Source organism: Sycon ciliatum, chromosome 7, assembly GCF_964019385.1.
Source record: "Sycon ciliatum chromosome 7, ocSycCili1.1, whole genome shotgun sequence".
NCBI classification, from domain to species: Eukaryota; Metazoa; Porifera; class Calcarea; order Leucosolenida; family Sycettidae; genus Sycon; species Sycon ciliatum.
This window is the reverse complement of record NC_088649.1, coordinates 17,906,470-17,924,826: the sequence shown is the minus strand read 5'-3', so window position 1 is coordinate 17,924,826 and position 18,357 is coordinate 17,906,470. Positions and strand designations below refer to the sequence as shown.

At 47.6% G+C, this 18,357-nt stretch overlaps 1 protein-coding gene across 2 annotated transcripts in view; it reads left to right on the top strand.

The window, feature by feature from the left end:
- Nucleotides 1-1,288: 1,288 nt before the first annotated feature.
- LOC135821132 (uncharacterized) overlaps nt 1,289-18,357 on the top strand; it is a 29,527-nt gene continuing 12,458 nt past the window's right edge. Inside the window, exons 1-9 of one of the 2 annotated variants that reach the window (XM_065334198.1) lie at nt 1,289-1,569; nt 2,081-2,130; nt 4,676-4,774; nt 7,124-7,435; nt 9,070-9,150; nt 10,724-11,095; nt 11,985-12,329; nt 15,231-15,317; nt 17,859-18,224. In XM_065334198.1, the coding sequence (XP_065190270.1) occupies nt 1,478-1,569; nt 2,081-2,130; nt 4,676-4,774; nt 7,124-7,435; nt 9,070-9,150; nt 10,724-11,095; nt 11,985-12,329; nt 15,231-15,317; nt 17,859-18,224 (1,804 nt within the window). In that variant the 5' untranslated portion in view covers nt 1,289-1,477. Of the gene's footprint in view, nt 1,570-2,080; nt 2,131-4,384; nt 4,579-4,675; nt 4,775-7,123; nt 7,436-9,069; nt 9,151-10,723; nt 11,096-11,984; nt 12,330-15,230; nt 15,318-17,858; nt 18,225-18,357 lie in introns of those variants that run through there. The other variant, XM_065334199.1, reaches the window with a different exon arrangement.

Below are 18,357 nucleotides of genomic sequence, written 5' to 3'. Positions count from 1 at the left end.
CACAAGGAACATCCTGCGAAATTGCAATATTAAACTTTTTTTTAACTTCGACCAATATGGCTACTACAGTATTCACTTCGTCTTGGGGGTTTAATAATAGGCATGGGGAAGTTGCCATACATGGGTGGCGAGCCCGCCTTTCGGCACCGGGAACAAAATTCAGTATACTTACCGATATCTTAATCGTCCACATCTCCACACTGCACTCTTGGCCCACATTCACAACACGACTCCATAGTGAGGAAGTTCGTTCTTGGGTAGATGTTCCATATCCTCCAGACAGCTGTTTCGCTCGCTGTAGCTAACGAATGAATAGCAGATAAAGCAATGAGTATTTATAGGGTAAAGTCACTAAAGTGGCGCAATTGCGCACTTTCTACATAGAGAAGTGGCACACCCAAAGAAGTTGAAGGTGACAAAGTTCTAAAGGTGATAATGAAACGCACAGTGCTGCTGGAGCATGCATACAGATGGCGATAGAATTTAGACAAGCGCGTGAAGCAGACAATCTATTAGAAGTGCGCACCAACGTTGCCACACATACTTCAGTACATGCATACTGATAGATTGAAGTAACGGTCCCATAGTGACGTGACGACCAGGTGAGAGAAACGGAAGGCCAGACGACGCGACAGTCCTAGAGCCGTAGCGGCCCGTGGCCGTGGGGCATTCACTGCACTGCCCGCCCGCCGTGTGACTGTGAGGTTCCTCCGCTGCCACTCCTGCAGTTGACGACAAATAAATTAATTTATTGTTGTAGGCGGACACGTAGCCAGTGCACTACAGTGGTGGTGCGTATCAGCCGCTAACCTCCAGAGAGGCACTACCACTGGCTACGTGTCCGCCTACAACAACAACTTTGTCGTCAACGGCAGGAGTGGCAGCGGAGGAACCTCACACGGCGGGCGGACAGTGCAGTGAATACCCCACGGGCCTCTGGGACTGTCGCGTCGTCTGGCCTTCCGTTTCTCTCACCTCGTCGTCGCGTCACTATGGGACAGCAATAATACTTCAATCTATCATTAATCGATTCATTACGCATGTATGTGTGGCAACGTTAGTGCGAACTTCTAATAGATTGTCTGCTTCACGCGCTTGTCTAAATTCTAGCCCCATCTGTATGCATGCTCCAGCAGCACTGTGCGTTTCATTATCACCTTTAGAACTTTGTCACCTTCAACTTCTTTGGGTGTGCCACTTCTCTATGTAGAAAGTGCGCAATTGCGCCACTTTACCCTATAATTATACTCATTGCTTTATCTGCTGTTCATTCGTTATCTACCTCCACTGAAGAGCTCTTAAGGTTAATGAGCGAAACAGCCGTCTGGAGGATATGAAACATCTACCCAAGAACGAACTTCCTCGCTATGGAGTGGTGTTGTGAATGTGGGCCAAGAGTGCAGTGTGGAGAGGTGGACGGTTAAGATTGTTTTCAAATGGCCGAGTCTGTCGCTACTTCTGACTGGCCGATATCGGTATGTCATATTCACAAGTTCAACTAGTCTTCATAGTTCTGCAACAGCAGCCTCGAATGGTTTGTAAAGAAAGAGCTGCGCAGACATTCCTCAGGTAAGTATTCATGTCTACTCGCTGGCATGCCGTTACCCTGTTCATCGTAGCCCGCCCCCCCCCCCCCCCCCTCCCTCCCTTTCCCAATCTGTATTCTTTTGTACCATCATCCTTCATTGCCGACCCCACGATAGGCCGTCAGCCTTTCGGTCATCCTAATAAAGTTATTATTAGTATTAAGTTAATAAAGAAAGGCAGCATCTTGCAGGTGGCTGGTGACTGTATTCAGGACGCAGCCCATCTCCAAGGCATACATGCACGTACTCGGGGTCATTTCGAGTGCATGTGGCGTGCATGTTTATTGCATGTCACGTGAGAGTTGTCTGTACTACGGCCAATCAGCATTCTCCATGAGCTTGCACTCACTCTTTTTTAGTCGTTCTTGATGTTGTCGATCCATCTGGTTACGGGGCGTCCCCTTTGCCTCTTGATGATTGTCTTTGGTGCCGATTGGAAAGTCTTAGAGCTTTGTAGGATGTTTTAGTTGAGTCACTGCCTTCTCTGATTACAGGTGGCCGAACCATAACAAGCGCCGTTCCCTGCATATGGTGGTGGTAACCGGTAATTGATTGCACAGCTTGTACTGTATGGGTGTTTATTCGAATTTTTTTGGGTATACACTACGCCAATGATGGATCGTAGTTTGCGGAGATGTCACGTGTCAAGCCTGTTGCCATCAAGAATGACTCAAAGACAATAAACGTTTCCATTGCCGAAGCGGAAGCTATTTCTCAAGACAGGGAAGCTTGGCCCGGCATTGTGAATCAATTATGTGCTAACTTATAATGCTAAACATATCTGCGCCTACTCAAATATGCACTCGGATGGAGAGCCAAAGATTAATTTAATCAAAAGAGAAAGGACCAAGGAACTACAAAGTACGTTATACTGTCCGCTAAAACCATCAGATACTAAATAATCAGCTCATTCAGCTCGTGCGATAACATTGCGCGACACTGACCGATGGTACTGACGTTCTACAACTAACTGGCTAACAGCTCTAGCACATCTTGGATGCGCACTCCAACAGCCTTCCAACTTGGACGGTTCTAAGTTGTACAAAATTAAATCACAAGGAGGGAAAGGTGAGCGCAACCAAGATAAACACGAGCTGAAAGTGCCAGCTGTGAAGGACGTTGGGGGATGTTCATGCATGCATGATGAAATCAGACAGAGTACAAACATACATTACACACAAGCGCGCGCACACACACACGCACACACACACACACCAGCACCACGAGCACCAACAGCAACAAAACGCAAACCACACACACACACACACGCCACACATACACGCACATACACACATACCATTTGACGCCCATCGCAGGAGGCGATGATAGTGATGCTAAAGCAGAAACCGTAGCGACTTGTGCTGGCATTGCACCATTAAACAGGTTGCAAGGCTGAAGAATTGACCGCCACTATTCAGCCTGGTCTACACAAAGCCAAAAGCCACACACACACACACACACACACACGCGCGCCCTCAAACACGCACACACACACACACACACACACACGCACACAACACCCAAACACACCATACATTTCCCACTAGACTTCATACTCTGCTGGCAAATCATCGTCTCGCCTCATATCCAGGCACCGTGAGCACCTTCATCTTCGCCTTGTTACAAAGTGGGACCAGGCTTTTTTTAAAAGCCTGTTTTGAAACTCCACCTTAAATGAAGTCAACAACAACACAAATACAAGCACTTGCTTTTTATCGCTCCTCTCCTGTAACCGATTCAAAAACAATTTGTAACATGGAAATTGTGGGCACAAGTTATGCGATCGAGTCCACCAACTAAACCAGATTTGAACAGTCAGACCTACAAATATTGTGCCCACATGTTTCCATGTTACAATTTCCCCTTGGCTCACCATCTGAGAAACAACAAACAAAAGTAGTCTTTTCCCATCGCTGACTTGTGTACCTCGTCAACCTGGTGAGGAACAACAACATTGGGTATAACAACAAACTGCGAATTACATTACTCTTTCCAGACCTTGGACTGCATACTACCAAGAGTACATAACTCTTGATACTACAGTATGAAAGTACATGTATGTAACATTAATTTTGTGTACTTTCGGGTAGGAGTGACAGTTGACGGCAAACAGATCCATAGCTCGTGGCGAATTGGCGATCCCCGTACTGCTGAAAAATGTGGCAGTGCGACCGCAGGGCTAGCGCCCAATTCCCCCAGCCCAACTGCCCAAGGCGACGTACAAATTCGCTGCACCCAGAACAGCAAGCAAGTGCCCTGCACCTGGTAGTACCTGGCGCCCTGCCCCTGGTATGACCCACGTGTGTCGTACGGATTCGCGAACCTGGTACTCTACAAGTGCAAGAAGATGCCCGCTCTCTCCACGTGCCACCAAAGAGTTCATACTTCATAGCCTACAAGCCCTGTCGATGTCCTCTTGTCACGTCTCCACGCGCTCATATCAAAACCAAGCTCTATCCAGTTGTACTACTCCCTAGCCCTGGCTCTACATGTGGCTCTATCGCCTGATCATGAGAACTTTGAACTTCGCTTCACTGGCCTGCCGAAAACATGGCAAGCTGGTGTCGCGAACCTTTTTGTTTTGTTTTTGTTTTTGTTGTTGCAACATTTCCAGGGGATGAACATTGACCTGCATATGCATGCAGTGCATGCAGCACGTAATCGGTGTTGAATGCTTGTGGTAACGTACGGTACGACACCGGTGCAAGGGTTTGACGCGTTCCAACCAAATTCCCCAAAGCAACGTCTGCAACATGTACGCCATGGTGCGTTTCAATTCAAGACTTCAATTGAAACGGCTCATAGTGAGGCAGATAGGGACGCAGAGATTCATTCCACGCACTTCTTCTCCTGCTTCATCTCGCTGCCCTTACCTAACACGGCCACACGTATCCGTTCTTCGAAATAATTGCATCTCTCCCCGGAGCTTCGCAAGGTGCGATACTCGGAGTTGTCGAATAGTCGACGAAGACCTCCGAAGTATTAGAGCGGTGTAAGGAAGGGTGGATCTTGCTGACTGCACGAGCACTGGCTCGTGGCAGATGGGTTGATTGTCATTGTCTGGTGCTGTTATCACGCTTCTTGCGCAGGTGGCAACCCTTACCTACAAGCCGGCTGGAGGATGAGGCTGCTGTTGTCAGCCGTGCTGGGGCTGTTCCTAGTGTGCGGGACAGTGAACGCAGCTGGAGGTGAGAGTTGGTCGAAATCTAACTGTATCATCTTGCTGAAAGTACAATAGGGCTTGAAAGTGATGACATCAAAAGCGGCCAGGGAGTAGTAAGTTGCCATCAGATTTCTATTTTGGATCCACTAAGGTGTGACTTTGCTATTGCCTCAGTATGTGGGTGCATAGCAACCCACACATGTCCCCTAGGGGTGACTTTTACTTCGCCACCGGTAGCTGTTGTCACCCAGCCCCCAGTAGCCAGATCAGTCAGTTTCACTGGTTACATCACCATGCTGTGAGTAAGACGGCTTGAAATGTGCTTGGATCCATACAAAAACTGGATCCAAGTGGATCCAATTTTTGAATTTTTGAAATTGTTGCTAAGCTGTGACGTAGCACTTTCAAGCCCTATTTCTATATGTGCAATATACAATACATACACAGTACATACCGAGAATCATATGCATGTAGAACGGTCGCGCTCCGTGAAATCCAACCCGAAGTGCAAAGCTAGCGCCCTGTAGCAATACCGACTACATCACTCTACTTATTACACTGTCACGGTACTTATTATATAACCTATTACTAGTTCAAAACTAGCATCAGATAAACCTTGTTATCGTTTCATACTGTCAATCTAACAATAGCACTGTACTTGTACATGATTGTACATGTGTTCGTCCAGCCGCATTCATGCCACTTGCAGGGTGTCAAGGGCGTGCTAGTTGAGGGTGGCAAATATGCACTCAGGGTCGGATTTTAGTGAGCGCAACTTTAACTGCAGATATCCTTAGCTAATAAACGCTAATGTAAACCCAATCCTAAACGTACTAAGTATTGTTCAAGCTGACTTTTCCCTTAGCACATTGTAGAGCAATTGGTGTACAATCATGAACATGTATGCATCGCACCTTGGTTTTCATCATCTGAAATATCCCCGCTGGCTTTTGAAAACCTGGTTTTGGCAGAATTAACCCTTTGAGCCCTACCATGGCATCCATGGATTACTACCGGGTTCGCGCAGATTTGCACAATCGATCGCGCGACAGTCCCAGCACGCATTTCAAAATTATCTAATTTCAGTATTTCACTCACCAGATTTAGAATATCTCCATCTTGGTCTCTTTGGAAAGCTACGGATCTCCTCTCTCATTCTTTCAAGTTGCTTCACGTTATGATCTTGCAGCTGAAAGCCCTACTTGAATATTGTGGCCAGCTGTCTTTGATAGTACGGCACGGGACGTGCACGGGATAGCGCCAGGCATGCCGACGTTGTCGGGCACGAACACCGAATTAAAGCTGTGCGGACCTTGGCTAGCGCCAGACGTTACTAAAGCAACGTCTTTTGCATAGCTACGGGAATAAATTCAGCTACTAACAAGGACGTTTAGCAACGCGAAAGTTCGAAAGAAAATTCGAGTCTGGAAATGAGTACAGAAACAAAGGTCGAAACTTCGAAAACTTGGACGCGAAGTTGCAGTGATTTGCAAAAGTAACTTTCTCTTTTCTCGGCACACTTTCACTACAGGGAGTAGTAATTTTACAGCCCCCTGCTTGAGAGTGAGCTGCATATACGGTACGGTACTATAAGATTCAAATAGCTTCGAGAAAAAGTCGTTTCGCATTGCTAAACCTCACAAGTTTTCTTTTTCGAAATAGATTTTCGCGAAATATCGCCGCCACCAAAAGTTCGAATTTTCGCATTGCTAAACGTCCCTAATACTACAGTGGCCCCATCATAATTGTGCCACGGAAATTCTGCTGCATTGGGGAGGGTGCTGGGTTAACAAATCTGATTTATTGTGGCAGCGGGCATGAATACGACATTTTGGCTGCTGAATACCGTGCTGGTTAATAGAGGGTGCTGGTTAATAGAGGGTGCTGGTTAATAGAGGGTGCTGGTTAATAGAGGGTGCTGGTTAATAGAGGGTGCTGGTTAATAGAGGGTGCTGGTTTATAGAGGGTGCTGGTTAACAGAGGGTGCTGGTTAACAGAGGGTGCTGGTTAATAGAGGGTGCTGGTTAATAGAGGGTGCTGGTTAACAGAGGGTGCTGGTTAACAGAGGGTGCTGGTTAATAGAGGGTGCTGGTTAATAGAGGGTGCTGGTTAACAGAGGGTGCTGGTTAACAGAGGGTGCTGGTTAATAGAGGGTGCTGGTTAATAGAGGGTGCTGGTTAACAGAGGGTGCTGGTTAATAGAGGGTGCTGGTTAATAGAGGGTGCTGGTTAACAGAGGGTGCTGGTTAACAGAGGGTGCTGGTTAACAGAGGGTGCTGGTTAATAGAGGGTGCTGGTTAATAGAGGGTGCTGGCTAATAGAGGGACGACTGTATACTAACTGTCAGATGCTGTGTTCTTCATTGCATTTGCTAGACTACAACTATACCTGTGATGGTGTGACCATTATCGTGGCGACCCAAGAGAGGCTGAGTGTTCAGGCCACCCTCTTCTGTCAGAACCATGGTCTGGAGATGATCACGTTCAACAACGTTCACGCCTTTAAGGAGAACGGCGATCATTGCCTTTCCCAGTCAATCGTCAAGTCGCTGAGCAAGGACTCTGTCCATACGCTTTGGGTGCGTCGCTACGGACGCTATTTTGCCAACACCTACTTCGACTTGAAGCAGGACACGGTCTACAAGGGAAATTACACCCAGGCATTACCAACCGTGTGTGTCCCGCAATGTAAGTGGTGTTGAGCTCTGATTTGCGTGACCACATCAGCAATTTATAAAGTTTCCGACTTGATATGAGAAGGAGATATTAGCGAAAGACATGCAGTGGTGGCATTGGACGACACTGTTGGGTGCCAAAGAGCTGGGCAGGGGACGGGGAGGGGGATCAGCCTCCGAGCCTAGGTCACTCTTATGTTCATGTACAACGGTCTATGCACTGCTGAGTCACCGCGTATACATAATTGGTATGCAGCGCCTGGTGAAGTGCTGCAGTCGCTAGTCACTAAGAGAGGGTTTATAAATGCACACTCGTCTGGGGTAGAGTCGGGGATTCGCCAAGTATGTTGCATTTTGCATGGCGGGACGATTTAGGAAGATGGAAAAATGGGTCGCGGGGTACTAGTAACGGTTTCCCCTCCTCCCCCCCCCCCCTACTATTTTGACTGTCTACAGCTGTGCTGTATTCTTAGCACAAAGAGGTTCTGTTTAACCAGTCGAGGGGGCTCAACACAATACGTAGTAGTACGAATGTACCGCAAAGTACCGCCAGAGCGTCCCACCGTCTCGTCCTTTCGTGGTCGTATTGTGGAGGTGATCTCCTGCCTGTAGGTCATACGACACGGACCTTGTACACACATTACACGTTGTGCAGTCAATCCATACTCAATTTTACCTTCAAGCGGACACGAGCTCCACACATACATCTGCTGACTATGCCCTAAGTATAGGAAGGTTTTCACGCCGTACAAACTTCGTTGCACTCTGCCGTACGGTTTTACTTTCCCTGGCTGTAAAATCAAGGTGAGGCGCTCCGACAAGACTTGGCGCTCTGGCGGTACTCCACGGCACTGGTGCTTTGCTTTTAGTATGGTGTTTGTACTGAGTGTGAGGCTCGCTGTATCGATATCGTTTGTATCAACAATTGCCATACTTTTCCTGCCAGGCTTGCGTTTGTGTATTCAGTTTAGAATCGTGTCCGTAGATAACGAACTATTGTCATCAGACGAGTTATTTTAGTTTAGACCCCCCCCCCCCTCCCTCACCCCCTCTCACAACGCAAGAAAAGTTGACATATACATGCGTAATTATACAACAAAACTGGTACAAGTGTGTCACTGCTCCTATGGCCATGTACATGTATCAATGTTTTCTGAAACGAAATTGCTCAACCCCCTCCCACCCTATAACGAAATTATTTCGTTGTGTGAAAAAACTTCGATACATTGTATTTATGAACGACCCCTAGAGACCGTAGAGTGTGCATAGTGGTGGGCTGAACATATGCGCTCATGTCCCTGTCTAATATCCGGAACCTCGGCGTTACATGCCGGTCAGCCTATTGATCGCCACACGCGCGGGTGTGTTTTAGTGGGAAAGGTTCAGGCATACGGGTACAGTAGAGTCCCGCGCCGGCGAAGAACGTGGAGCCCAAGAACGTCCAGCATTTTGGATACATATCGATCCAGTAAAGATCCAGTATGGATTATTTTAAGAACGTGCTATTAAGGACAATGCAGCCATATTGCTGAAAAAAGTAATAAGAACGTTCCAAGGGAACATCGTTCCTGGACGCGCCACTCTACTGTACAACTTGTCTAGCTTGAAGAAACACACGATAGCTGTTCTTTCCGTTTTATCTTGCAGCGTTGGACCGTTGCCTAACGAGCACATGTCCGGAGGGAACAGTCTGCAGGACGCCAAAACTGGATACTCATGTGTGCTTGCGTAAGTCAGTCGATTGGTTGGTTTATCTTTAATTGGCAGAATAAAACGGGAGATAAACTATTTAACATTTTCCATGTGATTTCTTCTGTTCTAGATAGACTATTATTAAACGGTTTGGCCCGGCACTATTGACAGATGCGTCGACCCTGCTCCTGTCGAACAGGTTCAGGGAAGATGCGAGCTGTGTTCATTATTATAAAGGTGAATGGTTGTCTTCACTTCAACGCATACCAGCTGATCTCTGAATAGCAATGCTCCGTAGCATATTCCCAGCGGCAAATGGCTGGTTGGAAAGCCAGCATGCCCGAAATTAGTTTATAGAATATCCAACCTGCCACGGACGATGCAAATATTGCCTGTCGTCTTCTCACCTATGGTACAGCATATTATTTCCGTATCACTTTATTTTCGGTATTTTAGGCGGAGAAACCAGGCGCCAAACTTTATAGGGCACCTTAAAGGTAATAATGTATGTCCGCACCTTTAAAGCCATGGACATATATTCGATTACAAAGCCAGTCTCAGTTATAAAGCCATGGGCTTCAAAATGAAATGACATTTGAAGTATGTTTTGTAAAAACCAAGGAATAAGTGCTATATTAACAAACTTGCAGCCCTGCAGGATGGTGAACGAGTGGATTTAGCTTGAAATCTCTGTGTGAACTTTGACTTCTATGGCATGGCGTAGTGAGTGAGTCATTTTGCATCCAAAATGGCTAGGAAAGCAGCGGTATTTCGAATATAAGGTCATTGCTTTAACACGGTATTAAAACATAGAGAACGGTGGGGCACATATTTTGTCACCAGCTAAACTAGATTTTGAACAGTCACACGTTCACAAGGTAGCATTCGACTGACAAGGAGCACTGTGACATTCCCTGCATGGATGCAAGCTGGAACACTGCTCGATAGCGCAAACCAACGGCCTTCCAACTTGGAAGGTTCATGGATACTAGTGATAATTCCAAAGAGGGGAAGGTAAGTGCCATCAAGCCTAAAACTAACGCATAACGTTTTACCCCACCGTTTTCCTGGTTTCCATTTAATATTTTCCTTGGCTCACCATTACACAAAAGGTAATAGAAAAATGGCATAATTTAATTGGCTCACCATCCAGGGTAATACCGTAAAATCCCGCCAGAGCGCCCCTACCTCCTCGACGCTTCAGGTGGGGAGGGGCGGATGGGTGAGTCCTAATTGCCTCATTCAGTGCTACACGTACATGAAAAAGTACTCGCTGTACGAAAACTGTTCGTGCATCTCGTACACCAACCAAAGGTCAAGAGCCAGGAGTCGTACAGACCCGTCAAAACTCAGGTTTTGTGTGATCCCTGGTCAAGAGGGTGGGCACTGTTGCGTACATTTCCAACGGGGTCGAGCACGCGTCTGCAGTACAGTACGGCATCACAGACTGTGACAGAGTCATACGAGGATACAATCAATCACGTCCCTGACAAGAAGTCCGGGAGGGGCGGATAGGAGAGACGGGGCGGAGCGCTCTGGCGGGATTTTACGGTATAATTGTTTTTAATTTGATGTTCTTCTTGGCCCTCTTCTATGCTACTTCCTGTAGCCACCAAGTGGCAAACGAACATCACTCAGAGCGTGCATGGCCGAGGCGTGCACACGGAGGTGGTGTACGAGTACATGGACGACTCCAACCTGTACCTGGCCTCGGCCAGCGAGGTGCTGAGGGGCTGTCCCTCGGACCCGGCCTACACCAACGCCGGCCCGTTCAACATGGCCCTGTACCTGACCTACCCGGCGGTGCGCAGCGTTGTCAAGCAGATGCTGCTGGTTGCCGGCACCAACCGCGTCACCACGTTCGTGCGCAACCCCGACGAGCAGCACACCGAGTATCGCACGTTCTACTTCGACAAGACCAAGGGCGCCTGGACGAACAAGGTCAACTACGACGCAAAGGTCGGCGTAGCCATCTGCACACGTAAGACGCTCGACACCTGCACTTTGTGCACTGCCAAATATGGAATGTATGGGTAATGCTTCTGAGAATGCTGGGATCAGCAATGCACTGTTCAACACCCCAGACGACCATGCCCAGATGGCTGTGAAGGGTGTTTATGGTGCAAATTACATCATTGCGCAATGGGTCCACAGCGTTCACCTCACGTCGACTGAATTTCAAGTTGACATCATTTTTTATAATGCAATGCTCCTTGTATCGGTGATTTACGACATTTGCACGGGGTGCCAACACATCACAAGTTTTCTTTGCACTAGTTAGTATAGTACCCGGTGGGGCTTTGTTCACCGCAGGCTCACGATACGCCTGAAAATCCGTGTACAGTGCGCATTGCATTATAAACATGACGTCGACTTGAAATCCTGCCGGGATAGCACCGAGAGTCGAGTTGTACATTCTTGGAGATGGGGTTATGCTATGTGCTCTTGATACACCTGTTATGACGATGGATGAATTGCATTCACAATGGAAACGTGCTTGAATAACAATCTTAAGGGCCAGCGCACCTGCCTTTGTTCTATTTCGAATCTGAAAGTTCTCCCGTTGGTCCTATTGGAGCAGTTGAGTTTGGATGCGTGAACATCCTGTACATGCATTGCAGAAGGTTCCTCATAGGCTCAGCATACCTCATGCGATCCCGCTCCCCACGCCGGGAACACACCAGATGGACATAGGGAGTGGAAGAATGCGTTTGCGGCGTAGTCGTGTGAGAATGCTCGGGCCGCTGCTTGATGTTGTGTGTGCATGTGTGTGTGTGTGTGTGTGTGGGGGGGGGGGGGGGGGTATGTGTGCCCGTGTGTGTGCGTACACTTGCACATGTGTGTGTGTGTGCATGCACATGTTTGTGCAGGCGAGCGACGCTTCGACCACATCGACATTTCCGGTATCCATTGTCAGGGGCAGAAGTATCACGTCGGAATCAAGGCGTGGCCCCGGTGGCGAGCAGAGGCTGACTGTGAGTCTGCCGACCTGAGGGTGATGTCTTTCAACCAGGTGGCGCAGATGAAGAACGACTCCTGCTTCCAGGAAAAGGTCCTTGCCGTCTTCAAGACTGACGGCCGCTACAAGATCTGGGTGACGGACTACAACATACTGGATCAGAAGTTTGCCTACTCATTAGACATCAACACCGGCCTGGATTCGATCACCTTGCAGGGTGAAGATGCCCACAATGTCTACATCTGCACATCCAACTGTAAGTTTCGCGTGGTGCAACCGTTTATGGCGCCATATACGCGATACAAGGTGAAATGGGTACGCTCTACACAACATTTGGCTCAACAACGCACCTTTTGTCACAACGATAAATCAGCCCCCATAATGTTTTACGCTGCAGATTCAACGCTCTTTGGGTGATCAAGGAACGAGTACCGTAAAAATAGCCTTGCCGTTGTTCGCTAAGGGTGTCTACTAGAGCGTTTACGCTTCACGTTCTTCCAATTTCGAACGAGAAAAAATACTCGGGTAAAATCGCCTTTTTCGCCGTGAGTTGGCCCTCTGTCGTGTTTATTAAATCTCACGTTGCAACGCGAGACGCGCCATTTTTGCCGTGAGATCTTACGTTCGAAATTGAAAAACATGAAGCGTTTACTCTCCACAGTGCGCTTCGAAAATATAGACTTGCGTGATTTAAAAGAACCTGTTAGGTCTGTTAGGTCAGGATCTACTGTCAGGATCTACTGTCAGGATCTACTGTCAGCATCTACTGTAAAAGCCATAATATATAATTATAACTTCGTTATAATATTATTATAACGAAGTGCTAACTCTAACGAATTAACGAGGAGAAATCTGTCGTTAAAATAGAAAACGTTAGACAGAAATCGATACAATCAGTCATATTGTTGCTATCGAGCGTTGAGAATGAGTGAGAATCGTTACCTTTGATACACGTAAACTGGTCAATTTTAGCGAATCGTTATAATTATATGCGCCTCGTTAGAATAATGGCTTTTACAGTATAGCACATAAAAACTGTGATCACTTTGTGCATAACAATTATTTCGAAATTAGGTGTTTGTTAGGGGCTCTCAGTTAAAACTGATGTTGATTTAGAAACGAAAACTAGTCGTTTCTCTTCAACCCCCCCCCCCCCTCCCTGAGAAACGAACACATACAAATGGTACAAAGTATCGATATTTTTGGTCTTTTTTCTGGACATGCTCACACACGCAAAATGTACTTCAATATTTTTCGAGAAACGAACAGGCGCTCAACTCCCTCCCCCTGAACGATTAGTTTTTGTTTCTAAATAAATATCTATATTTACGGATTTGCCCTTATCTGATCGCCTTCATAAAAATCTACCACGGTATAATGAGAGTAATTGAGGGAAGGACCTGAGCAATATTCTGAAACAAATTCTCGAAAAGCTCCAGCCAAATTTGAAATATTACAAAAATACCATGCGTCTATATTTTGAAATGTACTGTAATAAGACAAAGAAGCAGTATTTTGAAACTCGGCTGTTGAGCCATAAATAAATGTAGAAAGGAAAAGGACATATGGATATAGTATCCAGTTACAGTGATGGAGAGTTATAACTCGTATCCATAGGTCCTTTAAACAGTATTTTATTTTTTATTTTTTATGGAAGGTCCTTCCGAGCCTCCGGTAACAGACCGTGTAATGGCACTGTATACGGGAAATACTAATTTCCTCATCTTGTTATTTATCATCCACAGGTTTGAGGGAAGATGCAAAAGGGAAATGTCTTTATATTTAGATAGGAATGACTGTCACCACCAAGACTCGAGCCGGGTACTTCGCTTGAGGCCAGCGATGCTCTAGCTACTGAGCTCTGGCGTAGCTTTCGTCCTAGCAGAGACCGTTCAACTTTTTCTTCAGTTTCATTTTTTTTCCCAGTCTGAAGCTGTGTTCACAACTGGCGCGTGTATGCGTGAAACCACGCGTTTGTGCGTATTTTGCTGGCTTTTGGGGCGCCAAGCGTACGGAAACGCGCCAAAATGGAAATTCCAACATGTTGGAATTTTCAGCGCGTATCAGGGCGCGTATCAGCGTACATGCCAGTCACTTTGACTGGCGGGGTCCAACAAATTAGTGCTTGAAGGTGCCGCACGAGCTAAATACGACTGGGATAGCTGTTTTTTTTTGTGAAAGCTTGAGCTCGCGTTTGAGCAAGCATGAACCGCAAGCGTACCGCGTCCACGCGCCTGTTGGGAACACAGCTTTGTAGGGCATGTTCGATTGGTAGGATACCGATCCACCGGATCCACTGGATTCGCACCCTTTCGATTGGTCGAATCCGAATCCAGATCCTTCGGATTTGGATCCGATCAGCCCACCTTGGGGAGCAGGGTTGACCGGATCCAATGTATCCAAATGTGACCTTTTTTTATAGGGCGGGTAAAAATCATTTTTGTACACATTGTGAATAAATTTTTGGTTGGTAGAAAGCAAATCAGCACACGAAGCACAGAAGCGGCCATATAATTTTTTGGACTTATAAGCTATTTTTCAAGTGCTATTTTTGTCAATGCTCTGCCCGCCAAAAGTGCCGGTTATAAGGACTTGCTTACTACCTTGTTAATCACCATTGTATTCGACCTGAAGAGTAATGGAATGAAAGGCCTAGTCGAAAAAATTATATGGCTTCTGACTGAAGCCTTCTGTGCTTCGTGTGCTGGTACACATTGTGGTATGCACACGTGGATGGAGATACAGCTTGTTGACTTTTGTACGCCGCACGCGATGAGTACGACGTTCACCCTTTTGGGTGACTTGTGACCGCCATTGTCAACATGGCAACAGTCAAGGTCCAAAATAAAGTGCTCAGTTGAATCTGAAGGATCCGACGGATCTGAAATCTGGATCCAGATCCCGATCCTTACCAATCGAACATGCCCTTATTTAATATTAAATGAAAACAAGGAAGACGGTGGTGCACATGTGGTCCACCAACTAAACCAGATTTGAACATTAAGACGTCACAAGGTGGCACCAGACTGACTAGAAGTACTAAGAAGTAACTTGTCCCCCGGCTTTCCTTGTTTCCTGAAAAATATTTTCCTTGGCTCACCATCAGATTATTCTGATTACTTATTTCTTATGTTCTTATTTGGTTTCATTTTTGCAGGGGAGGACAAATGTGCGGCAGGCAAGGAGCTGTGCGGCAGTGGAGAGATATGTCGCATTGATGCCACTGGCGTCGCCCGTTGTCATGGTGAGTCGGATCCTGCTGACCCGTCGCCCCCGCGTCTGCTGGGCATGAAACAACACACACACACACACCGGGTGAACAGAGTCTGGGTCACGATGTCACACTTTTCACTGGTTTCGTATATTGGTCATGTGACTAAATTTGTGTAGAAAGCGACCATGTCACGTGGACAGTGGAGCCAACATGGCCACCGACGTCATGTGACCCATAGATGCAGGGGATGAGTGGGGTTAGAACCAACATGTCTGTCCTGTGTGGCCAAGTGACAGATGTGAGACCAGTCTGTAAAAAATCCCATTGTGCATATAATATCAAGAGTCCATAAACAAGAGTATGCAACTGTGATCTCTTTTCTATGGGCCAGATGCGCGGCGCGCTGCCTTCATTACATCATTCAGCTGCAGTTCGCGCACTGCGGAAAATCAAACACCGCACTTTTCCTCTGGTTTGAAATGAACTTTCGTACGGAGCTGGAGTTCACGCGCCAGAATTCAGAGATCGCGTAGGTACTGGAACGAATCGAGCAAAAACGGATGGGCTCGTATGAGAAATTGTGAGTTTGAATGCATGCTTTCAGACCGTGATGAAGGCAAGTTACGTAATGAAGGCAGCACGCCGCGCACTGACCCATAACCACAGTTGCATACTCTTGTTTATGCACTCTTGATAATATGGATTTCATGACCAAATATAGATTTCATGACCAAATCTGGATTTCATGACCAACTATGGATTGCATGAGTTTGGCACGTGAGTGCGCTGGGATCAGGGATGCACCAGGGAGTCGTAAAATACCGGTATTTTAGGACTCCCAGGGATGCACTATTCAACACCCCCGCACGATCATGATTGCTGTGTGGGGTGTTCGCGGTAGGAAATTACGTCATTGCGCAATGGGCGTATTAGCTTGGTACCACCAAGAGTTCATACCTCCCCCTCCCCCTAGATTGTGCAACTGCCTGCACACACACAACCTCTATACAGTGCTGTGACGGCAAAGCTTCACATCACGTGACATGGCACACACGCACACACACACACGCACACACACACACACACACACACACACACACACACACACACACACACACACACACACACACACACACACACACAAATACACGCACACACACACACACCTCAAACCTCAGACCTGCCCATCGCGGAAGCGATGATAGCGAACAGCTATGTTAGACATAGCAACTTGTGCTGGGATTAGACCATTCAACAGCTTGCAAGGCTGATGAATTGACCGCCACTATTTTTATCCACCACACAGCTGTTTGAAGTGACTTTTTCTGGCCAGTGAATCCCTATTTTTCATTATCCATTTTTTTCTACACACACACACCACACCCCATACTCCGGCATACACTGGTTATTGGTAACCACCCAGGAGAATGAAAGAAAAGTCAGGAAGAGTCTGAGAAAGAGAAAAAAGACGTGTGTGACCATAATCGTCGGGAATCGAACCCGCAACTTATCGATTGGAAATCGCTGCACATACCACTGCACCATATGGGACACAGCACACACACACACACGCATACACGCACACACGCATACACGCACACACACACACACGCACCTGGTCCTGGTCCTGGTAAACACTGCCATTTACGGTCACGTGTCCCCTCGCGGGGCCGACAACATGGAAAACGACGCTCGACGGCAGTAAGTCGGCAGTCTGCCGAGAGATCAGGGACCATGTTCAATCGGCACGACGAGAGAGCCATCTCCGGCAGCTATGGATTTGGAATCCACGAGTAGAGCGGCAGCATCGGCCACAGGCCCCACAGTGGGCCTTGCAGCATGAGAGAGCGAGCCGCACACGCTGCGGCGGAGGAGTCGCCTGAGCAGCAATGGTAGACACCGCCGCCCGGCACGGAGCCCGAGACGATGTCACGGGGAGCATCCGGGAGTTGGGGCACTTGTGGACCGCCAAACCTCCGGCACTGCGGAACCAGCGCTCGCAGGAAGAACATTGTCGGCTACTTCTCTGTCCTGATACAGGTTTGCGGCGCTCATCGAGGCATTTATGACGAGGCAAACCACTCCTGGAGAAGAGACGGCCACACTCGGCACAAGGTATCCGCAGGGGCCCACAAACACACACACACACACATACACACACACACACACACCTCAAACCTCAGACCTGCCCATCGCGGAAGCGATGATAGCGAACAGCTATGTTAGACATAGCAACTTGTGCTGGGATTAGACCATTCAACAGCTTGCAAGGCTGATGAATTGACCGCCACTATTTTTAGCCTGGTATCCACCACACAGCTGATCGAAGTGACTTTTTCTGGCCAGTGAATCCCTATTTTTTTCTTTTTCCCACACACACACATGCACAAACACATGCACAAACACATGCACAAACACACACACACACACACACACACACACACACACACACACACACACACACACACAAACACACACACACACACACACACAATGAAAACCTATCCTTGAGAGACGCATTGTAAAATATCTCCAGTCTAATCACTATGTTGTCGTGATTCTGCCCGACAGTGACCAGCGTTCAGGAGGAAGGCGTAGTTATGAAAAACGGCAAGAAGCGCACAGAGATCGTCTGGTTCCACGCGTTCCACGGCTGGATGTACCACGACACCCCGAAAGCCACCCTGGCAGCCTGCGATCGCCAACCTTCCCCGTTACTCGGGGTCTACGGAGTCTTCAACTCCGTCCTGTATCATCACAATCCGAGATTCATGATGGCCTTTGGCAAGCTCCTGCACATGACCGGAGTGAGCCAGGTCAGTATATTAACCCACGGTCACCAAGGCAAGTCGTACGACACTTTCACTTACAGCCGCAAGACCGGCAATTGGACCTTCTCGGGCTCAGACGCCACCACTGGTCTTGTCATATGCTCAAGTGAGTCTGCTACAGCTTGCGGGGTAGGGGTGGGGTGGGGCATCTGATTACCACCATTATGTTCGCATGCAGCAGCAGGAGCGGCAATTGGACCGGCGGCTGGAACTCAGAGGCCACCAATGGTCTTGTCAAA